The sequence below is a fragment of the Sodiomyces alcalophilus genome (genome assembly GCF_042370955.1).
Source record: "Sodiomyces alcalophilus JCM 7366 unplaced genomic scaffold ACRALscaffold_3, whole genome shotgun sequence".
NCBI classification, from domain to species: domain Eukaryota; kingdom Fungi; phylum Ascomycota; class Sordariomycetes; order Glomerellales; family Plectosphaerellaceae; genus Sodiomyces; species Sodiomyces alcalophilus.
In genome coordinates, this window is record NW_027263534.1 from 736,779 (window position 1) to 761,476 (window position 24,698).

General features: G+C 56.0%; 11 protein-coding genes across 11 annotated transcripts; 7 read left to right on the forward strand and 4 right to left on the reverse strand.

The window, feature by feature from the left end:
- Positions 1 to 6,221: 6,221 nt before the first annotated feature.
- On the forward strand, positions 6,222 to 7,234 carry ACRALDRAFT_1075585 (uncharacterized protein). The gene has a single exon (XM_071018403.1). It carries the CDS (start codon positions 6,304 to 6,306, stop codon positions 6,589 to 6,591), a length of 288 nt encoding a protein of 95 aa, XP_070875767.1. The 5' UTR covers positions 6,222 to 6,303; the 3' UTR covers positions 6,592 to 7,234.
- Positions 6,415 to 7,208, forward strand: ACRALDRAFT_1062422 (uncharacterized protein). Its single transcript, XM_071016606.1, has one exon. The coding sequence runs from the start codon at positions 6,986 to 6,988 to the stop codon at positions 7,142 to 7,144; it is 159 nt and encodes a 52-aa protein (XP_070875768.1). The 5' UTR covers positions 6,415 to 6,985; the 3' UTR covers positions 7,145 to 7,208.
- Positions 7,227 to 10,402, reverse strand: ACRALDRAFT_1075586 (uncharacterized protein). Its single transcript, XM_071018404.1, has 3 exons — positions 9,876 to 10,402; positions 8,099 to 9,764; positions 7,227 to 7,870 (listed from the first exon to the last, which is right to left on the reverse strand). The coding sequence occupies exons 1-3, from the start codon at positions 10,110 to 10,112 to the stop codon at positions 7,557 to 7,559; spliced, it is 2,217 nt and encodes a 738-aa protein (XP_070875769.1). The 5' UTR covers positions 10,113 to 10,402; the 3' UTR covers positions 7,227 to 7,556.
- A 681-nt stretch (positions 10,403 to 11,083) lies between these two features.
- On the forward strand, positions 11,084 to 11,981 carry ACRALDRAFT_1062424 (uncharacterized protein). The gene is made up of 2 exons (XM_071016607.1): positions 11,084 to 11,340; positions 11,399 to 11,981. Exons 1-2 carry the CDS (start codon positions 11,184 to 11,186, stop codon positions 11,494 to 11,496), a joined length of 255 nt encoding a protein of 84 aa, XP_070875770.1. The 5' UTR covers positions 11,084 to 11,183; the 3' UTR covers positions 11,497 to 11,981.
- Positions 11,982 to 12,202: 221 nt separating this feature from the next.
- Positions 12,203 to 13,609, forward strand: ACRALDRAFT_2086140 (uncharacterized protein; the record flags this gene model as incomplete). The annotated part of the gene is made up of 1 exon (XM_071022476.1): positions 12,203 to 13,609. A coding segment is annotated over one exon (1,407 nt), but the record flags the coding sequence as incomplete, so codon positions are not given.
- A 322-nt stretch (positions 13,610 to 13,931) lies between these two features.
- ACRALDRAFT_1092882 (uncharacterized protein) lies at positions 13,932 to 14,836 on the reverse strand (the record flags this gene model as incomplete). Its single annotated transcript, XM_071019636.1, has 3 exons — positions 14,499 to 14,836; positions 14,050 to 14,248; positions 13,932 to 14,007 (listed from the first exon to the last, which is right to left on the reverse strand). Exons 1-3 carry the CDS (start codon positions 14,671 to 14,673, stop codon positions 13,932 to 13,934), a joined length of 450 nt encoding a protein of 149 aa, XP_070875772.1. The 5' UTR covers positions 14,674 to 14,836.
- Positions 14,837 to 14,969: 133 nt separating this feature from the next.
- Positions 14,970 to 16,364, forward strand: ACRALDRAFT_1075588 (uncharacterized protein). The gene has a single exon (XM_071018405.1). It carries the CDS (start codon positions 15,094 to 15,096, stop codon positions 15,925 to 15,927), a length of 834 nt encoding a protein of 277 aa, XP_070875773.1. The 5' UTR covers positions 14,970 to 15,093; the 3' UTR covers positions 15,928 to 16,364.
- A 312-nt stretch (positions 16,365 to 16,676) lies between these two features.
- On the forward strand, positions 16,677 to 17,640 carry ACRALDRAFT_2026758 (uncharacterized protein; the record flags this gene model as incomplete). Its single annotated transcript, XM_071020413.1, has 2 exons — positions 16,677 to 16,772; positions 16,888 to 17,640. 2 exons carry the CDS (start codon positions 16,677 to 16,679, stop codon positions 17,638 to 17,640), a joined length of 849 nt encoding a protein of 282 aa, XP_070875774.1.
- Positions 17,641 to 17,937: 297 nt separating this feature from the next.
- ACRALDRAFT_2102829 (uncharacterized protein) lies at positions 17,938 to 19,866 on the reverse strand (the record flags this gene model as incomplete). The annotated part of the gene is made up of 2 exons (XM_071023115.1): positions 17,938 to 18,241; positions 18,278 to 19,866. The coding sequence occupies 2 exons, from the start codon at positions 19,864 to 19,866 to the stop codon at positions 17,938 to 17,940; spliced, it is 1,893 nt and encodes a 630-aa protein (XP_070875775.1).
- Positions 19,867 to 21,917: 2,051 nt separating this feature from the next.
- Positions 21,918 to 23,171, forward strand: ACRALDRAFT_1080878 (uncharacterized protein; the record flags this gene model as incomplete). The annotated part of the gene is made up of 3 exons (XM_071019084.1): positions 21,918 to 21,946; positions 21,997 to 22,619; positions 22,681 to 23,171. The coding sequence occupies 3 exons, from the start codon at positions 21,918 to 21,920 to the stop codon at positions 23,097 to 23,099; spliced, it is 1,071 nt and encodes a 356-aa protein (XP_070875776.1). The 3' UTR covers positions 23,100 to 23,171.
- An 88-nt stretch (positions 23,172 to 23,259) lies between these two features.
- On the reverse strand, positions 23,260 to 24,459 carry ACRALDRAFT_1075589 (uncharacterized protein). The gene is made up of 2 exons (XM_071018406.1): positions 24,150 to 24,459; positions 23,260 to 23,954 (listed from the first exon to the last, which is right to left on the reverse strand). Exons 1-2 carry the CDS (start codon positions 24,331 to 24,333, stop codon positions 23,569 to 23,571), a joined length of 570 nt encoding a protein of 189 aa, XP_070875777.1. The 5' UTR covers positions 24,334 to 24,459; the 3' UTR covers positions 23,260 to 23,568.
- Positions 24,460 to 24,698: the final 239 nt, after the last annotated feature.

Here is a 24,698-nt window from a genome sequence, read left to right on the forward strand (position 1 = left end):
GTCTGTCTACTGATAGCCGCTTGTTCATCACCACCGGCACGAACATATGCTGTACGTACAACGTATATGTACGTATTTTTTCATATAGCCAAGAAAGGGGGTTTTCTGCTAAAAGTGCGGATCAATGTGGCGAGCGATGATGATAGGGGGAGAAGAGGAAGGGATGGGGGGAGAGTGAAAAAGGGGGCGGTGACTGGGGCTGGGAGGGGTGAGCCAAGGGAGATGCGCGCCATGGGTTGCGCTCCAAGCCGATCCATTCATAGAAGGTAGGGTGACAGACGGGGATAAGTCAGAGGTCCGAAGTAGGCATCTCAGAAGAAACTACCCTAGGGCAGATAGGGAATTGTCCTCTTTGCACATCTAGGGCCGTATCAAGCTTCGAACTAGCATCCGCTTGTGAGCTGACCTAGCGTCCAGTGCCCCAATGACAAGACCGAATGAACGAGGATCGCAAGAGCTTGTCGATAAAGCTGACGGGGTATGTGTCTATATGAGTGACAGTGCGCAGCTCGTCGCTGAAGTTTATCTTCGTTTCCTCTCACTTAACCTGGTGCCAGGGGACTCGGAAAGCATCCGACTACATGATGCATTAGGAAAGTAGTTCGACAGTAAAGGAATGCCTGAGAATAAAGAAAAAATCAAGAAAAAAAAATCAAGGGAAGAGAATTCCGGCGGTCGGCGATTGCAACGTAGGTACGCGGAATTAAAGACTCAAAAACATCAGAAGAGGAGAGAAGAATGCGCGGGCTCGGGCCATAATCCCTGGGACATAGATACAACGTAGACAGGCACTTACGTAGGGCAAGCTAGACAGGGGGTCTTTGCCAAAGGCGGACCCCCGGGGTGGGGGGTGCGTAGGGGGCACGGAGTGCGCCGCGCGGGTATGGTATATTTCTCATCCGAAGCATCTGTCAGTGACAAAGACGGCGCCATTATGGCATCCGGGTCTTGTAGACTAGAACGGTGCTGGAATGGATGACAGGATACATGTAACGACGACGTCTTTGGAATCGTCAATCTGACCATGGGAAACGCCGGATACGAACTTGCGAAGTATTGTGAACTCCGGAATGGAGGAAGAAGGGAAATCCCGCCATGCTATGTACGAGAACCCCCCCTCCCACTTCCGAATGGCGCCGCCACGACAGAAACGTGTCTAGAACGAAAGTTGAAATAAAGAAGCTTGGGGAAAATAAACGTGGGGACTAGCAACGCTAGCAGAGCTGGCGCAAGGGAGTTTTAGTCCGAGAAGCCGAGAGCGTGTCATGTCAGCGTGAAAGAAACGAAGATGACAGGGAGAACGAAGATGGCCAAGTTTGATTGCAACGGTTCAAGGTTTAGCGCAACGGGGACACTACCTACGCCTCGATTAACGTGGAGAAACCCCAGGTGGGTGACCGGGACCCTTTTTTTTTTTTTTTTTTTTTTTTTTTTCCCCCTTCTCCAGAGGTGGAGCCATATCAACCGATTACGTGGACAAGTATGGGGGCCTCAAGGAACTGAGCGATGAATGCCGGCATGCCAAAGAATGGGAGTGCCGACAGATATCGGGTCCTCTCTCCCCGGTAGTCGCAGGCCAGGTCGATATTCTATACATATGTATGTATGTACATTCTTCAAACGAAAAGGTGGGCAAAAAGAAATCCTGAACAGCAGTCAACTGTCAAAAGTGCGACGGGGAAGAATGGGCCGATCCCAGGATCGACTAACCCCAGATCGATTGGACCCAAAGCACGTTATGCGACGGATGTGACGAAGAAGAGAATGGGTGATGTGGCCTGCCTTAAGTGGCCGATCCGAGAACCCTTCTACGTTTCCGCAGCGCCAGGATGCGTGACAGATCGCAGATTGGGGCGCAAATGTGTGCAGAGCATTCCGTCCCGTCCGCCCATCCACTAGTGAATCATCATGGGATGACGGACGAACGGGGTGGGAGAGAAAAGACGGCACTAGTAGAGTACGAGGCGTCAAGAATAAATGGACGATCGAATCATAGGCGAAAAAAAGCCTTGTGAAATGGGAAGACCAGGAAGGTCAAGAAAGGAGGGCGGGGGGAAGAGGAACGGCGGAAGGAGAACAGAGAGGAAAACGGAATAGGTGGAAAGGGGGTTCGAGGAGTTGAGGAAATTCGGAAAAAGTTGCGTCGATATTCCCCACCCACTGTGGCCCACCTTTTACACTGGCGCCCTTCCTGGCCACTCATAATGTCCCGCGAAGACGCTACACCAACGCTAGACTGGGGCGTTCCGAACCGTCGGGTCGACCTAGCGGCATACTAGCGGAGACACTAATACGGAACTACTGTAGGTAGATGACCGATAGGGGGACCCACTCGAGCATTTACCAGATTGGGCGGCTATCCGCCCGATACAAAGTGGGACGGTGGGGATGGGGGTGCAAAAAATCAGCCTCGCGGCCAATAAGAGGCCCTTCAGCCTCGCGAGGTATGGGGCCAGAGAAGATACATACATGGTTACTTCGGTACTTTTTTCCTCGTACGCGGTCTTGTATTCTCTTTCGCAACTTCTTCCCAACTCGCAACGTCACCTTACAGAGACGCGCGCTGACATGTGCCGAGTGTCGACATTATTGGTCACCAATCGCCATCGGCCCCGGAAGAGTGCTGTCCCTACACTAGATTCTCTGTAGAGGACTACTCTCACTCGTTGCAAATCTCTACGCCACCGATGGACCCAGTATCCCCATGGCCGTCTCCCCGCGGCACCTGGGGGCCGTACGAGATGCATCATCGGCATATCAGAGGATAACACGGATAACCTTGCATTACGGGGTAATCACCAGCTAAGGCGCCTGGAACCATGGGGCCCCGATTGTCTCGGTTGTTCTTGGCCGACTACTAGCCAAAAGTTGACTTCGGCGATGGTCGATCCCACTCGAATGCCGGCCGCTCCGAGCCGCCGACCATGACAATGCAATGCGCCAACATGAATGAAAAGGAGGCCAGTGGGCGCATTGCCATCTATCTGTTCATTTTGTCCCTTTGTTACGTCCATGTATGGGGTTGCTATGGACACATTAGGCCAAGGCCACGGCATGACATGAAAAGATCAGACATGACATACGAAGTACGAAGTACAGCCTAGATAACACTGCCTCTTAGCATGATCCGGGTGAGTAACTCGAGACTTGGTACCACATTCGCGGCCATAATTGCGACCTGACTGCTCTGCGCCTCCAAACAGCCTATTCATACGACAGACGTCCGTTGTGGCCTCAGTGGGATAGATTTGTAATCGAGGTACGGGTAAATCGTGACGCCTGTCTGTTCTACCGCCTTCTTTCTTTGGGGCGGTGTCCTGTCCTGCGTCTTGACCCAAGGGTTTGTCTCTGCCGCTTTTCGACCTGGGCATGGGGGCCCACCAAAGGGGAAAACGTTCTGCGCGCCCATCACGCCAACCTCGCATACTGTGTGTGTGCACTGCAACCCCAGTTTCCACGAGCCTCTTGCCTGTTTTTTTTTTCTTTTCCTCATTTGTTTGGTTCTGTTTCCTGCCATATCTCGTCGTTAAGCGCCCAGCTCGCAGATCAAGAGCCGCCCCCAACGACAACTGGACAGGCCGCATGCCGCATGCATCGCGTCGGCGACTCTCAGGGCCACGATGTCTCATCGTCTCTCTCGTTTGGGCCCAACACGTCGCTACGGGATTGCCATGTTGGCCAAAAAACTGAAAAGTTGGTTGCGTATTTGCATTGCCATCGCGTCTATCAGCGACAAGGGCCTGGCAGACGCGCCTATGATCTTGCTCGAATATTGCACTCAACTGCAAGTCGAGCTCAGCCGACCCTCCCGCTGTTGCTGTGTGTTGTTGGCTCTTCTTCGTTTGTGCCTGCTGCGTTACTTTGCAGAGACAGAACCGCGAAGTTCGTGACAGAGGCGACATGGACATATGCCCGCAGCCCAGTCGGCGCCTCCAATCTATCGGGTTGGCCACATGCCCAATCATCCAGCCGCGACGGCGACAACGTGTACTCTACCTTATCGGCGTAATTCTTGGACCCGATTTCCAGTAAACCCCCCCATGGTCTACCCGTACGAACGCCTCACCTTGTCGCTGCACAACGTAGCATAAGGCAGCGCCAGTCCACCTTGTCATCCGTGTCTTGGACGGATTCTGGGGCGATGACTCGGCTGAAGAGCACCGTGACTCCCCAGAATTGCCCGTGCCGCTATCGGAATGGGACCATTCTGTCCCAGCACTCTGGGAGGGCCCATCTCGGTTCTGAAGGGATAAACTCTCGGCCTCGGACAAACTCAACTCTTTTACTAATACATCCACGTCTTATCCATTGGAAGTCGGAAACAAGTCCGCCGGGTGTTAGGGCTTGGCCCCCATTTCTGTTCAATGTTTTTTGTTTCTGAATATTGATGTGACCTTCCTTCAAGGGTATTCAAACTCCCCAGTAGCTTTCCCCGTCTCCCGAGCTCCATGGCACTGCATCGGGGGAACCGAGACAACGAGAACAAAGAACGCGACACCTGGGATTCCATCTTGGGACCAGATCTGCGTGTGCACGTAAAGCCGTAGCAGCAGGAGTAGTAACAGAGCGGCAGGCAGGGCCACTGAGCGCTCACCTATTCTGTCACGCGGCATTGAGTCTTCAGTAGCTGTTCTCCTATGACTTTGCCTTCACCAAGCAGGTTCAAATAAACGAATGCTGTCACCCCTTCGCGGGCTATTCGTTACATACGGTGTGAATAGGAGAACAACAATCCTGTCTTCTGTATCCTACCCACCGGATATCCGGCGGCTCGTCGGCCTGTCCCTCCTGATATTTCTGCCCCTGCCTCCTCAAACCTCCTATCACGTCCCCTTGCGGCCCCCCACCCACTCCTTGGCCCTTTTCGCCTACCGTATACACCCCCCATTGTGCGAGTCCGTATGTATCTGCGTGAAAAGACGGTGTCTGCGACATCCGGCACCTGGTGAGCAAGTATCGGTACAAACAAAGGGCCAGACATCTTATGATCTGCCCGTGATGGCATACAACGTAACCACTCGGCGTCTATTCCCCCTCCCTCCATGGAGATTGGAGAGCCCTTCTGGCCATCAACCCCTGGCGACGAGTCTTCACCGGCTCCGCAAGTCTAGTCCTCGCTTTCCCCACTCATAAAAGTCTCCTGTACGTCGTGGCGCCAGGGAGAAGTGCGCCAGAACTCTTCTTGCTTGGCGTCTGCCCGATAAGGGGGAGAGAAGGGAGGAGAAGGGAGGCAGACCTGGCAGGCTGGCACCCTGATGGTACATTCGTGGTTTGATTAGACGAGAGACAACTAGACTGGAGTAGCTTCTCTTATTGTGCCCTAGGACCGATGTGTCTTGACTCTCTTCTGAAGAGACCGGCACGCAACTTGAGACACAGCGTGCTGACCACCTTCACCGGCACTTTTCTGTGGCGCCCTCCTCGTTCCCCCCATTGTTCGGGCCCTTCCGCCCATCTATTCCTCTCCCTTTCTTCCATTCCTTTCTTCCTGTGCGTGGCAGCGAGTTGCCAACGGGGGTCCAACGGTGTACCTGCATCGAAACCGCGCCGTCAGTGGCTCAGCTTCTTAGCGGCAGCAGAATGTCGGGGTATCTTCAAAGAAACTCCATCGCTCAAACTAAAACGCGAGCCAATGGTCGGAAGCGATAGTGGACTCAATTGTGAGGCCAAACTGAACTGACACCAAAGGAGAATCGAATTCAAAGAACAAACAAGACAGAAAAGAAAAAAACGCCTTGCAAGGTTAACAAGACTGTCTCTTATTGACATGAAGAAGTGTGGAATGCCGCCTGTTTTGACCCCCAAGCCACACCCGTTCCGGCGGCCACTGCAGAGGCCCGAAAAGGCGGCCCAAAGGAGGGACGGCAGAGTTTACCCACCTAGACCCAGAAGGCTAACGTCCGATTGAGTCCTCTTCATCCTCTTCGTGGGGAACAAGACCTGGCCGCGATAATGGGCCTCCATGAGGCTGTGTGTCACTGGATTCAGCCCCCAGTTGAGGTCTGAGCCATTCCGGGTCCGACTCCAAGCGGTCGGCCGACGGCCGCAGAAGCGGGGACGGACACATCATAACGATCATGTGGGTGGCATGTTCTTCTGCCGTTCCTTATCAACTCGGAAGTGTCTGGCACCTTAGGCAGCAACTGGCTGGCTGGCCCTGGGCCGTAGCTTTCATGCTGTCTCTCCCTCGAGACACGCAGAGGCTCGCCAACGAGATGTCTCGAGAATGGCCTCATCACAAGAAATGACGAAGAAAAGACGCTTGCAACCTCCAGTAATGCAAGCCAGTTTCGTGACTCTTCAATGATATGGCTCATTTCTTCAGCGGATATGCAGGGAAGACAACTCCCCCTTTTTTGCCCAACGCACCAGTCATCATCACTCAAGCTTCTCTTTACACCGAGTTGGCCCTATGGCGGGTATTACATTGCAGTCATATTGGAGCTTCCTAGATCCAAAGACATGCAACAGAAATCGATAAGGACAAATCTGTCTTCACAGTTACGAGTTCGGAGACCAGCGTGTCATGTAGGCTGGCGACAACTTTCGAAACCCCCTGATGCAAGCCCGTCGTTATTTGTCTACCCCTAAACGACGGATAGTTCTGACCTTTCCCAGCAAACAGACGTAAAGGAACATTGAAAGTATCAATCCCTCCGACAATCTTCAAGACAGTCTGCTAACTAACTATTTGGACTCTTGTTCATAAAGGCCAAAGACCAAAGACCGTCCACCACGCCCGTCGAATCCTCCAGCCCCGGATCGCAGCGGATTTTCCGCCTCCCAACAACCTTCACCCCGACCTCATCCCTATCTTTTACACCAGATCAGATAGCGCCTAAATGGCGAATCCTGCTTTGACTACATAGCCGCCGAGCAAAGCCGATTCCCCCGATCAGGTTGGGGTTGGTATAATTCGAAACATACTCCCTTCTCCCTTCCCACGGCCAATATGTGATTTCCTGTCCCAAGCAGAACAAACCGAATGCCAAAGGCACCAAGAGTAGAAAGACAAACAAAAAAGATCAAGACGAGACTAAAGCCGCCCAAAGGGTTCCAAGACCCCGTCCCATCGCCCTGTCATGAACTCATGGATCATCACGACCATCTCGACATTATGATGAAATCCCCCGCCAGCACCTAGGTGAAAGTATGGGTGAGCAAAAAGCGCCTCCACCCAACCCAGGAATACAAGACGACCAAAGGAGAAAACAAAGCAAAAAAAAAGAAAAGAGAAAAAAAAAAAGATGATACCGACCGAGACATGTCCTGCCCTTCTTCGCCAGGTCCGTCCGCATAAAAAAAAGTAAGAAACGCCGTTCGCTCACTTGCCAGATACCGAGCATTTTTTTTCACCCACCGCCACTCGCTCCGAATCGATGATTAGAGTGGCTTTTCGTCCTAGAGCGCGAGCGTGTCGAATGTCCGCACTCACTCCCGCAAGTCAAAAGAACACGAGGAGAATAAAAAACACCAGCCCAGCCAGCACTGACTAGGACTGACTAAGGGCCTGACGAAAACCGCCATGCCAAAGCGTTTCGTTCAGGGTCCTCTCGTCATGTGCCCTCCAGAGGCTGTACAAAGGAGTAGTTAAAGTCCAGCAGCCCATCCAGCATCCAGTGTTGGGGATCGAAAAAGTCGTAGTTGGTATCGGGGTAGTTCATGCCACCCATCATGCCGTTCCCATTGCCGTTATTGCCGTTGCTGCTGTGGTTGGAATTGCCGGCTGCGCCACCGCCGCCGATCGCCCCCGATGCACCGGGTGTCAGTGTGCTGTTGGAGGACATGATGTTACCGGACGGCCCCTGCATCTGGGCGGCGGGTATCAAGGTGGAATCCATGTGGGTGGACGACGCGGATGACTCGTTCGCTGAGTCGGGATTAGTAGGATGCTTCAGGGCTAATCGAGAAGAGGCGTCACCGTGTCAGTCATCCACAGTCACATGAAAGAGACTTAAGATGCAAACAAGCGAGCACGAAGGATCGAGAGTGGGAGGTGGAAGAGGGGAGGGGATGAAGGAGAACGAAGGGGAACAGGATAAGGGAGGGCGAAAGGGAAGGAGCTACCAGGGGGCTGCGAGAGGAGGGTGGTAGTTACCGTCAAGGGAACCCCTGCCCAGGGCTTCGTATTCTTCTCTCCAGCGCCATATTGTGTCAAAGACCAGGCTCATGCTGTGTCGACAGCGGACCTTGAGCTGCAACGAGTCGTCGGGAATCAGGATGCTGTCAGGCTGGTGGGTACCGATTTTGGGGTCGGAGCGAGACCCGTTCCACATCTGCACCATGAGCTCGGCGAGACGGGACGGGAGATCGTTGTGGACTACGCTGATGGCGCGGATGGCGCGCACCGTCGTGTGGAAGAGGTTCCGGCTGCGCTCCACCTCGACGATTTCCGCGAAGAAGGATTTGGACAGCTTTAACAGGACGAACCCAGCCGCCACGAGCATCTGCCCGATGTAGTTGCTCGCGTAGGTCAGAATGCGACCGGCCGTGTTCTGGCCAGGCGATGTGACCTTGTCGTCTTCCAGCAGGTGTTCGACAAAGGCGGTCGTGGCCCTCCATAGGCCCATCAGGTCGTCGACGTACCCCGGGGTGGTGTTCGCGTCAAAGAAGCCGGCCAGTCGCAGGTGCAGGTTGGCCGCTCTCAGGTGAAGATTGACAAAGGGGCCGAGGTGCTGGGAAAGGATCGATGCCTGGAGCTCTCCGAATTCCCGCCGGTACACGCGCATCAGCATGGCCCGGTGCTCGTCACCGGCGACACCACGGGAATCGCTGGCATTGCTGTACATTTCCTTGGACACCTTGTCGCAGAACATCTCGATCCTCAGCCTCGCCTCCAGCTCGGGCGAAAGCGTAAAAGGTCCGTCCTCGCCCGGCCGCACGGCCAAGGCCCAGTCGTAGAGGGTAGACGCCGGTTGACCGTAGCCGGTGCCGATGGATTGGGCGACGATGTTGCAGACGGCCCAGGTCGTCACGCGATCGTGCAGCTGTTCTTTATTCAGTTCGATGGACACGCGGGAAAAGTCCTGCGTGTGGCTCGGCCGGTGAAGACCGATGCCGGTGGCCGTCTTCATCATGACGCCGCATAAGATGTGCGTTGGATCGGTGGCCGAGGAGCTGGTCGGCAGAGGCCAGGTGCACAGCAGGCACAGTGCTTTGACCACATAGTGGCTGCTGGGCACGTCGGCGATGGTCGACCAGAGCAGGCGTTTCACCGGCGCAGTGAGTGAGCTGAAGAGGGAACGGTCTGCGCTGTAGCGACGGGACGCGACGGTAATGATGCTCCAGAAGAGCAGCGCGTGTTGCTGAAAATACGTGTCGGGAGATTGATTAGGGTTGAGAAATGGTAGGTACGGATGGTAGCAGGAGAAGAAGGTGCCGAAGAGTAGCGTTACCGTGTCCTCGGTCAGTCGCACGTTATCCAGTTCGTGTGTATAGCGCGGTACGTTGTAGGACCCGCCCCTCTTGAGATGTAGCAGAGAAGACACGGCCTCGTCCGAACCCATCAGCGAGGGGTTGCGCGTGTGGGTGTAGGCGCTTGTGGCGGCAGGGGATTGCAGGTCATGCTCGTCGTCATCTAGGACGAAGCCGGCGTTGCGGGCCTTTTGGACAGCGCGTCGCAACCTTTCGATTTCCCGTTCCATCTCGGCGTGTTTGGATCGCTTGCCGACGCGCTTGAAGTTGGATTCGATCTTGCATTCTAGCTTGAGGCGGCTACACCTCGAGCAGCCCTGGAAGGGTTCCTGGACGACATCACATCGTAGCTGTAGGACGATCATCGCCACCGATTAGCAATCCGCTTGTTGCCTATTGTACCGCCATGGTCGGTTGGTTGGTTGGTTGGTGATACGACGCGAAAAAAAAAAGTGACTCACCTTCTGTTGCCTGCACTCGTTACAGGCCCTCTTCACGCCCGGCTGGCGTTTCTTGCCCGAGTCGGGTTCCATGGTCTCGTCATCGTGACCGCCAGGGCTGCCGGGGTCGCTCTCAAGGGCCATACTGCCTCGCTTCCTTTTGGTGCCAGCCCCGTTGGACCCATTAAGAGCGCTCACGGGGCTGGTCGGGCTGGCAGGCGTGGCGCCGCCAGCGGACACGATGCCAGAGCCGTCCATGCCGGCATCAATGCCTGGGGGAGAATGACCCCGAGCGGCGGGGCTGTTGTGTTAAGGAGGAAGCGTAGTCGGGAGGGCCCCTCCCAAAAGAGGAAGGCCAACGGACACACCTAAGGTGTGCGTCGCTGTCGAGGTGAGGGCGATATTGAGTATTGTCCCGTGTAATGCCGTATGCGGGCCGGTAACGGGAGGCTGTGGCGGTTCTTGCGTGGGAATTGCTGGAGACGCCGACTACGGAGGGTGAGGGCCAGGCCTTTTCCGGCTACGATCCAAGGGATGGAGAGGAAAAGAAAAAGGAATATAAAAGGGTAGGTATTATTATTGTTGGACTTTTCTTCGTTTCTTGGGGCTTCTCTGTGTGCGGGGGCGTCCTGCCTTCTTCGTCGAGTTGACTGCAGTTGGTCTCCACTCTCGTGGTGGGAAGCGGGGATGCAAGGCTGGTGGGAAGCTCACCGCTTTCCTGTTTTGTACTAATGCGCCTGGCTGCATGTGTGTACTGTTTCCGTAGTACGCGTGTACCACCTACAGACCATAGGTACCAAGGTAATTGATGTGTTGCCGATGAAAGCGCACAGAATTTATAACATGATAAATCACTATGGCTATTCCTGCTTTCATTCGAATTTAATCATTCAAATGGTTCTTTCTAGGTCAACTTCCTTGGACAACAGCTCATAGCAACGGATCATGGTACATCCGCGGTACTTTAAGCCTGAATTAGTAGCTTGGCGCGGGCAGTCGGAGGCAGGTAATTGGTCACGTTGGTAACATGCAGGAGCACATGGCGATATCGATCGCTGTTTGGTGGACTCGGTGACTCGGGCGCACACGAGCTGGATGTTTCAAGCAGAGAAGTGGGGAGGCTGGTGACCGGTGAAGTATTCCATACAACCTACGATGTAATTACTGTTAGGTACCACATCACATCATCACCGTCAACCTCGAAGAGGTACTTCGTAGTATCACGAGACGATCGTCACTTATCCCAGGATTAAAGAATTTCTTTTTTTCTTCAGACCCTATGTTCCTAACAACTACATCTCTTTCCGCATTACATGGGTTCCCAACACAATGGTTACAGATTCAAAGCCCAGAAAGAAGCCTGTTCCAGTTTTGTTGAAGCCGCCCCCGCTCTACCAGGGCCGTGGCTCATACACCGCAGAATTGAGATCGTCCGGAGACGTCGAGTTTGTCCTACCACGATCCGCCAGATCAACATCAAAGACCGGTAAAAGGCCCTGGTTCTCGTTGTATTGAATCTCCATGGAAGCTTACCGAGCTTGCAGTTGATACCATAAAAGTCAACTCGGCTGCCCTGCCCCAACCTTTCCTTTGCCCAGACGTTATCATGAAATGGGCAAAGGATAACTCGCAGTCCCGTTGAGAGAATTATCCGACAGCATATGTCAGGAACCAGCATGAACCAGATTACATGCTTAAGCATCTGAACAGTGCCCGGAATCCGGCCTGGACTATCGAGAAGACCCTCGGCGCCTTCGAACGCTGGGACTATGGATGTCATATTCGGCCCGTCGTATTGTCGGCGACGAGAGTAGAGCGCTCAAACGGTTAGATACGAAGTACAGGCACAGCGGCAAGTTCGAAGCTAGGAAGCTCCGATGCCACGATAGCCCGACAATCACCTCGCCTGTCGTCAACATAATAACGAACTGTGTCGAGTTTCAGGCTAATAGGTCCAATTAGCCGAGCACAACTCATTCAAAGCCAGCTTGTCGCCGTGAGACCAGGAAGCGTCGACTGGGAGTTGACATCCCTTGGTCAAGATCAAGTCACGTGACATAATGGTCATCGGTGCTTATGTAATTTCTTCGGTAGAGGAACAACAATAAGTGGAGCCTCCTACTATCCAAAGAACTTGAGGTCAGAAATAGCCCTTCTTCGCCCATTTGGAATCCCATTCCCGATATGCCTTGCAATTGGCAGCATATAACGTGATGCTCCTGCTTCGGGCTGTGAGGCCGGCCGTCCGCTACGCTCCGTGCTCGGCATATCGACTGCCATGGGCCGCCAGACGTCAGTTTTATTCGACCCAAAAACCACCACAATCTGGCAGTGATGCCTCGCCGGCAGAACCCCCAGACCACCGCAAGGTGGGCGTGCAGCAGGAGTTGTTCATGACCTCCATCTACAGCCCCGGCTCCCCTATATTCTTACCCAACGGCACGCGGGTGTTCAACCGACTCGTCGACTTTTTGCGCCGACAATATGTCTACTACGGCTTCGAGGAGGTCATCACCCCTAACATCTACAAAAAGTCACTTTGGGAGGTGTCCGGCCACCTACAAAACTACGCCGACGACATGTACACCGTGACGAGCCGCGCCAGATCCCAAGAGGCCTCACTGGCGGAATCCGAGGCTGCCGCGGGCTGCTGCGGCAGCCGGGAAAGGGAGGCCGAAGGCGCCGACGACGACTACGGTCTCAAGCCGATGAACTGTCCTGGACACTGCCTCATCTTCGCATCAAAGACGCGTAGTTACCGCGACCTGCCCATCCGATACGCCGACTTTTCCTCCCTACACCGCAACGAGATATCGGGGGCGCTGAGCGGCCTGACGCGCGTGCGCCGCTTCCACCAGGACGACGGACACATCTTCTGCCGCCCGTCCCAGGTCCGCGACGAGGTGTTCCGCACGCTCGATTTCATGAAGACGGTATACGGCGCGCTGGGACTGCACGGGTACGCCTTCGCCATCGCCACGCGGCCGGAGGACCACTACATCGGGACGCAGGCCGAGTGGGACAGGGCCGAGTCGCAGCTGCGCGAGGCCCTCGAGCAGGCCGGCCTGCCGTACACCGTCAAGGAAGGGGACGGGGCCTTTTACGGACCCAAGATCGACGTCATGCTGAGCGACTCGCACGGGAAGACGCACCAGGCCGGCACCATCCAGCTCGATTTCCAACTGCCGCAGCGATTCGGCCTGGCGTACCAGGCGCCCGCGCCCGAGCTGGAAGCCAGCGGTGCCCGGCCAGAGGAGATTGAAGAGGCGGCGGCGGCCAAGGAAACCTACGGACCCGTGACGCCGGTGCTGATCCACAGGGCGGTGCTGGGGTCGGTGGAACGGCTCATGGCGCTGCTCATCGAGGAGTACAACGGGAAGTGGCCGTTCTGGCTCAACCCGCGGCAGGTGGTCATCTTGACCCTCAACGACTCGCAACCCGTCGTGGCGTGGGCTTCGCGGGTCAGAGATCAGCTCGTGGGGAGCGAGGCGCCGGAGGAAGGCCGGGCGCAGCAGCCCCGCGCGACGGGTTTCACTGTGGACGTGGATGCCAGCACGAGGCCGTTGGGCGAGAAGCTGGCCGAGGCTGCGTCGAAAGGATACGGCCTGGTACTTGTCGTCGGCCGACAGAATGTGGAACAAGGGACGGTCACGCTTAACACGACCGTAGTTACGGAGGGCAAGTCGAAGAGGAGCAGGGAGGACCTAGCTCCGGCGGCACTTCTTGGGAGGATGAGGACGATGGTTGAGACGTATCAATAGTTGCTGTGGCGCCTTTTGTTCCTCCTCTTGTAGACCATGTTGTAACATCTTGTATAACAAATACTGGCGGACTATAGACGGCGAATTGTATAAAGAACCCTCTTCATCATACGTCTCCCATAATCCATCCCATGGTATCTCTAGACTAATACATCAAACGCAGTAACCCAAGGCTGGCAGGCCGATCATGATGTGTAGAAAAAGCAAAAGAAACGAAAGCTTCCTGCACAGCGTCCCACGCTAACTCCTTGCCCTGGGCTGATTCGCCGCGACGGGCTGGTATGCGCGCCTAAGCGGGGGATACGAGTCAGTCACGTCAGATCAGGTCCCCAAACCCTACCCTTGCGAATCCAACTCTTGACATGTTCCGGTCCCACCGTCCCCGGGATTCGCTCGTCGCATGGGTTGGGCAAAAGAAATCTGGGCATTCTCACCTTTTGATATTATCATCGACGTGTCCCCCAGCCGCCTCGATCCGGTCGATCAGAGTGCGGCGCTCATCCAGCTGTTCCCGCATATACTTGACCGTCCGTTGGAGGACCAGTCCCTCGGAGCGACCTTGGCCTTCCAGCCCTGGAACCAACTCGGTGAGGCGGTCAAAGCCTTCGCGGATTGCCTGGCGACGTTTCTGTTCTGTTTCGAAGGAGGCGCAGGGCAAGCGTCAGTCGGATATATCCACGACAACCAGACTCCATCGTTGGGTAATCGTTGCTCAAATCCAGTACATAGCTTGAAAGGGTATCCAAGGCTCAAATGAGCCAAAGTTGAGATGGCGCATGCGCGGCAACACATGGTTGTGTATGCGCGTTTGGTGCATAGACACAGGGGAATCAACCGAATGGGTGGGAAGAGGGTTTGGACGAAACACGCGGCGCGAACTGACCAGAGGCAATGTGGTTTTGCTTTTTCTCCGCTTCCGTCAATCGCGGCTTCTCGTCGGCGACGATGACGTCGGAGTTCTCAACCGTTGCGGATGAAGAGGAACGATGATATGGTTGCGGTTGTTGGGCGGGGGTAGGCGGGGACGCGGCCTTGTCCCTTTTGGCGGATGAGACCATTGCCCTAGGTAATCTAGAGTTGGGGCGCTATTCCCATCACATGTCTCCGTGGAGTCGGGTTTGTAGAGTAGCGGCGCAGAAGTACGAATGTACGAATGGGTTGGTGGGTATTACTGGTGGTGATGGTGTTGAGGTTGGAGCATGTGATCGAGGTTGGACTTGTAGTACGTACCTGTCATTTAAGTTTGAAATGCTGATAAGATAAGATAACATGATAAGATGCTTATCAGTAGGTACTGCTGTACCTACGTACCTTGCAGATCATGGGAAGGGGCGTCACACATGACCCAAAAGTTCGCACAATACTTGCAATTCACTATTCGTACACGTCTATTCCCTCCCCTCATTTGACTCCTTAACAACCTCCCTGCCCACCCGAACCGGCGTTGAAACTGGGAAGCTCTAAGGAGCTGTTCCGCCATGACAGACTTGCTTACGGGTGCCCCGACGGCGGAGCAGACCCCCGTCGGTGCGCCGTCGAAACCACAGCAGCCCGCCGACGGTCGACGCCCCGGTCCGCCCTTCCCCCTTAAGCTCCCGATCCTCGAACACCTCAAATCGAAGCGCGTGATTCTCGCCTCAGCCTCTCCGCGAAGGAAAGCCCTCCTCGCCCAAGTCGGGCTCACAAACCTCGAGATCCTCCCGTCGACCCTGCCAGAGGACCTACCCAAGACGGCCGGGCCGCACGAATACGTCGCGGCGACGGCGCGCCAGAAAGCGCTCTCCGTCTACAAGACGGCCGCCGAGACGCAGCTAGCCTCCATCCCGGACCCAGACCTCGTCATCGCCGCCGACACGGTCATCGTCTCGCGCGACGGCCGCATCCTCGAGAAGCCGCGTTCCGAGGCTGACCATGTCCGCATGCTCCGCCTTCTCCGCGATAGCGTCTCTCACCACGTGCTCACGGCCGTCTGCGTCGTCGCCCCGCGCGAGGACGCCCGCCACCCGGGCTACGAGGTCGCGTCACATACCGAGCAGACCAAGGTCGTCTTCGTGCAGGAGGGCGACGGGTTGCCGGACGACGTCATTGAGGCGTACGTAAAGACCCGGGAGGGTGCCGACAAGGCGGGCGGGTACGCTGTGCAGGGCATTGGCGGCATGGTGCTCGTGGATAAGATTGAAGGGAGCTTTGATAATGTGATTGGTTTGCCTGTGAGGAAGACTCTGGCTTTGGCGGAGAAGGTGATATTCAAGCAGAACGTGGACGAGGAGGCGTTTGTGAGCGATGAGGAGGGAGGGGAGATTTTCACCTAGGGGATGATAGCGTGGAAAGGCCGCTTGAACGAAGGGAGATGGCAATGCGTCTGCTGGGCGGTCGCATATTTGCACACTTGAACCACGTATAGACGAAGAGACGATAGATTCGGTTTGCTTTAGCGCGGTTGACAGGAATTGCATGCATCTTGGAATTTGGATGACTTGACGGTAATAATGGGCACTTCGTATCAGTGGGCGGTTATAGAAACTACTTATACTCCACATGTCCAGAGGCATTATACTGACGCTCTCAAGCTCCGGGTTGTCTCCTCCAGTGAAGAATGGAATAACTACTAGACAGCGAGACTCAAATCATTTGTAGGTAGATAGGTTGTCAAGACCTCAAGACTGGGATATCACATATTAACCCACATTTGAAAGTCAAGCACATTATAGGCAGTACAATCCCATGATACAATTCTCACATCTTGGACAACGCTGCCACTGTGAACTAACAACCTCATGAGCGGATGTGAGAAACGCCACCAGCAGAGTTACGTAGGTACGTACCATAGTTCTGATAAGATAAGGTTCTGTACCTTGTCTGAGGTACCCGCCCGACGACGACTTTACACCGCCCAAAATTTCTCGAGTTCTGCCGCTCAGTATCCCGCCCTCGAATTCACCCACAGCCATTACCAACAACGCCTTTATCACCACTAAACGGTCGATCACCCACAACAGCCAGCCCGAATTCTTAGTCAAATACTCCAGTCACAGCCGCCCCTGGAGCCAGACGTGGAACAATGTCTTCAATGCGAAACGCCGTCCAAAGGCGCTCCCATAGGGAACGCGCCCAGCCACATGATCGTCAGCGCCTCGGTCTACTAGAAAAGGACAAGGTCAGTCAGTCCCTTCACCTCTATCATCTCCTCATCCCATCTTCTCTCCTCGTACAATCAACCCCGCCGTCTCCATCCACATGGTCCAGTGCCTAACCCAACACCCCACAAACAGGACCGGAAACTCCGCCAAAAAGACTACAAAAAGAAGCAAGAAACCCTCAAAGCCCTCCGCGACAAAGCCGCCGACCGCAACGAGGATGAGTTCTACTTTGGCATGGTCTCGCGACAGGGCCCCGGCTCGCGCCTGTCGCAGGGCAAGCGGTGGAGCGGCACCGTGGCGGGCGACCGCGGGAACAAGGCGCTCTCCATGGACGTGGTGCGGCTCCTCAAGACACAGGACGTGGGGTACGTGCGCACGATGCGCAGCGTCATCGTCAAGGAGGTGCAGAGGTTGCGCGAGCAGCTCATCATCGCTTCCGACGGGCTACCCGAAGATGACGACGAGGGGGAGGACGGGGAGTTTGATTTCGCGGCGCCTCTTTCGTCTGTGGCCCGGCCGAAGAAGATTGTGTTTGTCGATGGGGAGGCGGGGAAAGCAGAGGAGACCCTCGACGGTGTGGGAGACGGAGAACAAGGCGGGGAGGAGGCGGAAGAGGAGGAGTTTGGTGGGTTCGATGACGGTGAAGGGGCTGGTGCCGAGGAGACGGGGGAGGGGGGGGATAGCGAAGACGCAGAGTTGGCGCGCAAGGCGAAGAACTTGCAGCGGATACGGAAGGAGCTTGCGTTGGCGGAAAAGAAGCTCAAAGTGCTCACGCAGGCGGAGAGGGAATTGGAGGTGCAGAAGGCGAAGATGGCCAAGACGGCTACTTCGGGCGGCGTCACGAGGAAAGGAAAGAAGATTATGGTCAGGGCACGGAAGAAGTGAAGTGGGAGGGAAAGACAAAACTTGTTTCTCGTATATTCTCATTGTTTTTCCTTGTTTTTCTGTTCCGTTTAGCGAACAGCTCGCGCTTGCTCTCTTAGCGATACCCCTGGAGAATATGTGGTGAACCTAGGTATGAACTCCGCTTCCCAACTCGCGACCCAAGTGAGCAGAAATAGGAGACCAAGAAAGAAAAAGAAAAGAAAGAAAACGAAACCCCTGACGCCCATTCCGTCCTCGTTAGTCCGCCTGTTGCCCAATTCATCTCGTCACGTCTCATCACATCTCGCCTCCTCGCGTTCAGTATTTTGACCGCAAGCCGAGACACTTCGCCACCCCAAGGACTATAGCCCCCAAGGCCTTGAACGCCACGGTCAGCGACCAGATGACACACTTGAACACACCACCCAGCACCTTGAACGCAATGCGCAGAGGCCAGGGGAGCTTCCGCCTGGTCTCGTTGGTGACCTGCTCCAACTTGGCAAGCCCGCTCCCATCCTGGCTCTCCAGGTCCATCTCCATCTCCTCCACCCTGGTCCTGCCACCCCATTTCTTTCCGCCTTTCGCCTTGGCCTTCCTTCCTCTACTCCGCCTACTACTCGTACTGCTACCATCGCTCTGTCGCGTCCCGTCCGCGGACCCGCCCCCGAGAAGCGAGGGCGGGAGGGGCGGCGGCTCGAAGGCCTCGACGTGGGCGCCGCGCTCGTCGCCGGCCGCCACGAGGAGGAGCGCGGCGACAGCAACGTCGACGATGAAGAAGCTGTCAATGTGGGCGGCCACGGTGGTGTCGAGTTCGAGCCAGCCGGCGCCGGTGCCGTCGCGCGTGAGGCGGGCGAGCGGCCGCGGGCTCTCGTGGTGCTCCAGCGTGTACTCGACGCGGCTCCAGGCGGGGAACCGGTCGACGGTGACGCGGAAGGGGGCGGCGAGGGCCGGGTGCACGAGAAAGTGCGAGGCCGCGTCGTCGTCCCAGAGGAGCCGGGCGCATTCGGCCTCGGCCATGCTGACGGCGGCGGGGTCGTCGGGGCGGGCGAGGGCCACGCGGGATGCGGCGTGCGGGTAGAGGAGGGCGACGAGGCCGTCGTTGGGCCGGTGGCGGCGCGACTCCTCTTCGAGGGTGGTGGTGAGGACTTCCTGCCAGTGTTTTCCCTCGGTCGCTTTCCCGTCGCCGTTCTTGCCGCCGATAACGTTGCTGAGGATCTTGCCGTTCGTGGAAGAGGCGGCGGATGAGGCGGAAGAGGAATGGGGTGGGGCTTTGTAGGACTTGCTGGGGTCGTGGCGGGAAAGCGCAACATAGGCGGAGGCGGAGGTCGGGTCGAGACGGAGGTTGTAAAAAGGTTGCTGTCGGGAAGAGAGGGTGTAGACGGGTGCGTCCCTTTCCTGGGAGAGCTTGAGACAGTAGACGCGGCCATCGGACGGGGAGGCTCGCCAGCCGTTGACGACCCTCCACAGGCCTTTGAGCTGCTCGTTGGAGGATTCGGTGGGCAGCGGAGGCATCTCGTTGCCTCGCGGGGGCCATCTCTGGGGCTGTAGGACGGGCTGCGGAAAGGCGAGCTGCGGGCTCATTACGCTCGAACTTCCTGCGGCGGCCGGGGTGACCGTCTCGAAATCATCGCCAGGGTGGAGGGAGATTCTGTTGATGACGGCACGTGGGATGTGCGTAGGACTGGTCTGCGTGGGGTAATACTCTTGCCGGTCCAGCGGGAGGTTGTGGTTGTATTGCGGGAAGATGGACCGCAGCACGGGCTCATCGTCATCTTCCTCCTGGGGGGAGGCCGGGGAAGACGGCTCTTCGTAGAGGGGGAGCTTGGCTATGGAGCTCCTGGACCTGTTGCTGCTACTGCGCACGAGAGTCTGGGCCTCCGAGAAGGCTGTGGTGGTATCCGAACGCGGAGGAATGTCTGCTGCAGGCGGAGGCTTCTGCACCTGTACCGGCGTCCCATCTCGTCTGGTCAGAGATGGCTGACTCTCGTCCAGTGGGGTCTGCTGATGCGCGTGTGGAGAGCGTGTGGAATCGATGGAGGAATGCATCCGGTGTTGTGGTGTTCGCCTGCCCTGGCGCGGAGGTGAGGCATCTGTAACATGGTGGCCAGCACCCAAGCCGGATGCGCCCGTACGCTCTCGCGAACTTGATCTCCTTGTTCGTGATGGCGGCCTTGAAGTCGTAGGAGGCCTGCTGTTCGGGTTAGGGAAGAGTGAGTACCCCGCGGGTTGTTGTTGTGATGTCGACATGACGGGGACGTAAGGTGAGGCGAAAGAGCAAAGGTTGGCCTCAAACTTCTTCAAGTTCTTGCGGTCTAGACTGGACTGGCCGTGGCAGGAGGAAGAAGAATGGCAAGATGGAGATGTCAGGTTCGCAATGGCACGCCGACTACTAGGTGCTCATGATACCAGGGCAACAGTCAAAAAAAGGGATCGGCTTATTCGAATGAGGCCAGCATCTCCAACACGTCGAGGACGGTCGCGAGAGAGGAGTATGCTCTGCTCAGTGAAGACGAGAGAAAACAAGCCCGGAGAAGACAATCTCATCAGGAAGACATGGATGGCCATACGAATGAGTATATACTTGGCAGTACACTGGGCGAGCAAAGCAAATGGAAACAAAATGGGGCTACAAGACGGAGCGCGGCGCAGAGATGCAAGCTGCACTAGGCATGCTTAAGCGCTGGAAACGGATGAGATGTATGGATGTGAGTGGTGAGATTGGTGAGATGGAAGACGGGGCGCCAGTGTGCGAGACGAAAATAGGGTGGAAGGGGAGCCAATGAGGAGACCCATCACCTCGCATCTTAGCCGCCGAGATGCGAGGTTGGTCCAGGGGCGGGCAGACACACACGCGGGGGTGGTTGGTGGAGGACGGGGAGGTCAGAGGTGACAAGGCCACGGCGGGCGGTCAAGGTCAAGCTCGACGACCAGGGAATGGCCATGGCCGTGGCTATGGGACGCCATTGGTCTGGTCGTGAGAGGAGGTTGTAATCTGTGAAGCCTGTCGCGGCTCTGTGATGTCTGTATTGGTCGACGGTCGAACAATGGACAATGGCACTATACCGTCGGAGGGCGAGTGAATGAACAGAATGAACCGTAAGCTCGTGGGCACGAATTTCTCTGGCAACTGCTGATAAGCCTAGGCGAAGATTTGTGTGATGGACGACGATGTGAAGGGTGGTCAGTCGACTATTAGGGAGAGGGTGAGATGTGAGGATTGAGGATTGAGGAGTTGATGAGTAGCAGTCTTGGATTTATTGTGGACTCGCAAGTTAATTAGTCTTATGTAATCATCTTGTTTCATACTTTGCACTTAGGCATCTCTACAACGTATATTTTCCCGAGGGAAGGTGCTACCGGCCTACGAAGTACCTGCCCTCTGTAGCAACAGTCCTTCCTCGACCTTCCAAGTCAATCAGATCATTGTACTTGCGGAGTACTACGATGTACATGTCAATCTACGTGTACTTGGGAAGCTGCCCAGGTCGGCCAACGATTCCTCAATGTGACGCCATTTGTGCGGGCGAAAACGAACGGATCGAGATGTCAACGCGAACCAAGCCAAATATACTTCGTACGCCAATTTCCATGAGACCTTTACTATGTTCACAGACCCTGAGCCGTGGAATATATGTCGCGGTTCTACGATGAATGCTATGGAATGGCACGAGACTCTGCTACTGCATTCATCTGGACGAACAGCATCAAATGTTGCATCGGTGTCTACTGGCGTGATTGATAGGTACAGCGTCAGGCCACATGGGGCTCCGAAGACTATGTTCCGCATTTGCCTGGATTCGTTGGCCGCTCTCATTTGTGCTTGTGGTCACTTAGAGACGCGGCCGTGGGAGAAGGACCAGAAGACTAACTGACATGTATTATGCTGGCGGGAATATATGGGCATTTGAGGACCACCTGAACAAGGTGTTGTGGGATACTCGTGTTGTGTGAATTAAAACGAGTCGTAATGCCCTGGGAGTACTTGAGATCACTCAACACCATCACCGTCAACAGACTATCGACACAAGACTACTGATAAGGACTCTGGTATTGAAAGAGTTCAATCGATCAGCAGAGCCATTCATTCGAACTCCGTATCCGATTAGCGGGCCGCACTCGTTAGGCCCATAAGCCGATCGTGACCGATCGACGCACAAAGGCCTGGCTCGGTCAGAAACTCGTTCGGCGATCAAAGTAACAAGTTGGCAAGGAGCAAGTACACAGCTGCCATCAAGGGTGGACCGTGAATTGAATACACCAAAGTATAGATACCCCTAGATCCAACATCCGAGCCCACCATGTCCAGCCCCAGCATCGCAGTCATAGGGTACGTATTCAAAACCATGCGAAACTGCACGTCGACTGAGCCTGGGCCAGAGCCGGTGTCATCGGACTAAGCGTCGCCCTACGCCTCCAAGAGAAAGACCACCATGTGACCATCATAGCAAAGGACTTCCCTTCCCCCTCCGAGACGGTCGACCCCCGCGCAGCGATCAATTACGCATCACAATGGGCCGGCGCACACAACCGCTTCTGCCCTCCGCGCGACGACATCGACGACGCCTTAGCCGCCCGGGACCATGCCATGTCCCTCGTCACCTTCGACCGCATGGACGACCTCGCTCGCCGCCACCCGGAAGCGGGCATCACCTTTATGAAAGGGGTCGAGTACCTCGAGGACCCGGGCCCGGAGTACCGGAGCCTGAGCCCGGTCCGCGCCGCCGAGCTCGGCTACCGTGAGTTTCGCCTCTACCGGCGGGACGAGTTCCCGGACGACCGTGTAAAAATGGGCTTTGAATACCGCACTTGGTGCGTCAACCCCATGGTCTACTGCTCGTTTCTCCTCCGCCGCTTCGTCCGGCGGGGTGGGAGGGTTGTCCGCCGTGAACTGCTCCGTGAGCGTGAGGCGTTTACTATCCCCGAGTTGGCGAATCCTGTCCGCGTCGTCCTGAACTGTTCCGGCCACGGGTTTGGTGATCCCAACTCGTTCATTACTCGAGGTAAGTCTGAACGAGCTGTCCCTCCCGCCCGGGCCACCGCTAACCTCTCACATCCCCGCAGGACAAACTTGCGTCGTGGCCAACGAATGCTCAGAGACAGTGACACGCCAAAAAGCCGACGGGTCGTGGACTTTTGTCATTCCCCGCAATTTTGACGGAGGCACCATCATCGGCGGCACCAAGGAGCCCGATAATTGGCACTCCGAGCCATCCCCCGACGTCCGCACCAGGCTCCTGGACACCTTGGCCTCTACGTACCCGCCCATTCTGCAGACCGGCGGCGGTAAAATGCACGTGCTGAGTGACATTGTGGGCAGGCGACCGACCCGCAAAGGCGGGATGAGGTTAGAGAAAGAGGAACTCGGCGACGGACGGCTCATCGTACACGCCTATGGCCTCGGCGGCAGGGGATACGAACTCTCGTGGGGGGTGGCTGATGCTGTGCTCGAACTGCTGAGTTCTGGACGTGCCAGGCTATGAGACTTTCACTAAAGGCGGCTTTTGTTGTATTCTCGCGCATAACTTCATCTCGTCAGGACAACACTGTACCAGTAATGATTTTCCATGGACAGGTCATAATGTTCTGAACCTTGATTGGGGGGTCTCACTTGGTGAGCGCAGATGGGCTGCTTCGAATAGCATGTGGACACATACTCAGTACTTTGCATGTTGTTTCCGAACAGTCCAAGAAGCACTTTGCAAGAGAGCCCACCTCCGAAACCGAGAGACATACACATGTAATCTACTGGAAATCAATGTCTTTGTAGAAGTGGCGTGTCTGTTTCGAGACCGAGTGCGAAATAAAACCAGTTATACCCCCAACGCCGCAATATGCATATATCGCTTTTGAGCCCGCCACTCATTTATCCCTACTGTACAACATAGACCAATGGTACATGCCTTCGTCCCTGTCCAGCCGACCCTCTGCCTTCCCTGCCCCCCCAAAAGATCATGGCCCCGCGTCCTGGTCCTTTGGCTTCGCACCTGCGCTCGACGCCGTGGCCGACGGCTCGTCCCAGCGCTGTCTGTTCCGGGCCGCCCAGCCGCCGACCTTCTCGCCCTGGCGCAGCTTCTCCTCCTCGCGACGGCGCACCTCCTCGTCCTTCTCGGGCAGGCCCCACCACTCGCGCAGGAACTCCTCCTGGCTGAGCTTCTTGCGGGCCTTGCGCTCACGCTCGCGCTGCCGCTCCTGGCGCATGGCGAACCATTCCTCGCGCGCGGCGTCCTGCTCCGCCGGCGTGGCGTGGGATTTCATACACGCGTTCATCACGCGGTGCTGCGAGCGGCAGGCAAAGGCGACCGAGAAGGTGCGGTTCGTGGCGCATTCGGCAAAGGCTACATGATGGCGAGTGTTTCCTTGTCAGTCACGATATCGTATCATCTGAGGCCGAAGGGAAAAAGAAAGGAAAGGGAAGAAAAAAAGGGAAAGGGAAAGAAAAGGTCGTGGTGTATTGCGTGTCTGGACAAAGCGGAAAACGAGGACCACGCTAGGAAAGCTGTCGGGGAAGCCAAAAAGGAGACGGTCCTCACCTTTGATCTCATCCGCGCAGGAGCGCCGAACACGGGCGTAGAAAACGTCCCGAACCTGGGCCTCTTGAGAGGCAGAGAGGGGAAGAGGATTGCGCGAGGGCACGCCAAGCTTGGTTTCTTGGGAGGTCGAGGTCGGAGAAGAGCCTCCTGTTGAAGTCGGGGCGTGGGCCGCCATTGCGGCCATGGGATGGAAAACTCGGTCGACACAGGAGAAGTTCTGGAATGAATTGAAGCCAGTCCGGGCGTCTCGGGAGGGACGTTGGTAAGGGGCGTGTGCGCGTTGTGGGCTGTCGTGATACCAATGGTTGATGGTTCGTTCGATGGCACTCGACGATTTGCTCGGGTACATCACTGTACCGCTTGTTCCGGCAGAGCTTCGGAGCTTCGAATGCGAGGCGGAATTCTGCCGGTCTAGACTATTCTCACCGCCTTCCGGTTTAGCGTCGTCGCGCAAGTTTGCATGTCGATATTATAGGGACAGATACATGGGTAAGGTAGGTAGTTATTACAAGACGATAATTTCTGTCCATTTGATGCCAACGCTCCTTT

Coding starts and splice junctions, on each gene's coding strand:
- ACRALDRAFT_1075585 (XM_071018403.1), top strand. CDS start 6,304: ATGATATGGCTCATTTCTTCAGCGGATATGCAGGGAAGACAACTCCCC.
- ACRALDRAFT_1062422 (XM_071016606.1), top strand. CDS start 6,986: ATGCCAAAGGCACCAAGAGTAGAAAGACAAACAAAAAAGATCAAGACG.
- ACRALDRAFT_1075586 (XM_071018404.1), bottom strand. CDS start 10,112: ATGGACGGCTCTGGCATCGTGTCCGCTGGCGGCGCCACGCCTGCCAGC. Junction 9,765..9,875: donor ACGAGTGCAGGCAACAGAAG/GTGAGTCACTTT, acceptor ATCGTCCTACAG/CTACGATGTGATGTCGTCCA. Junction 7,871..8,098: donor GGGCAGGGGTTCCCTTGACG/GTAACTACCACC, acceptor ATCCCGACTCAG/CGAACGAGTCATCCGCGTCG.
- ACRALDRAFT_1062424 (XM_071016607.1), top strand. CDS start 11,184: ATGGTTACAGATTCAAAGCCCAGAAAGAAGCCTGTTCCAGTTTTGTTG. Junction 11,341..11,398: donor CAGATCAACATCAAAGACCG/GTAAAAGGCCCT, acceptor CCGAGCTTGCAG/TTGATACCATAAAAGTCAAC.
- ACRALDRAFT_1075588 (XM_071018405.1), top strand. CDS start 15,094: ATGACAGACTTGCTTACGGGTGCCCCGACGGCGGAGCAGACCCCCGTC.
- ACRALDRAFT_1075589 (XM_071018406.1), bottom strand. CDS start 24,333: ATGGCCGCAATGGCGGCCCACGCCCCGACTTCAACAGGAGGCTCTTCT. Junction 23,955..24,149: donor CTGCGCGGATGAGATCAAAG/GTGAGGACCGTC, acceptor GCCATCATGTAG/CCTTTGCCGAATGCGCCACG.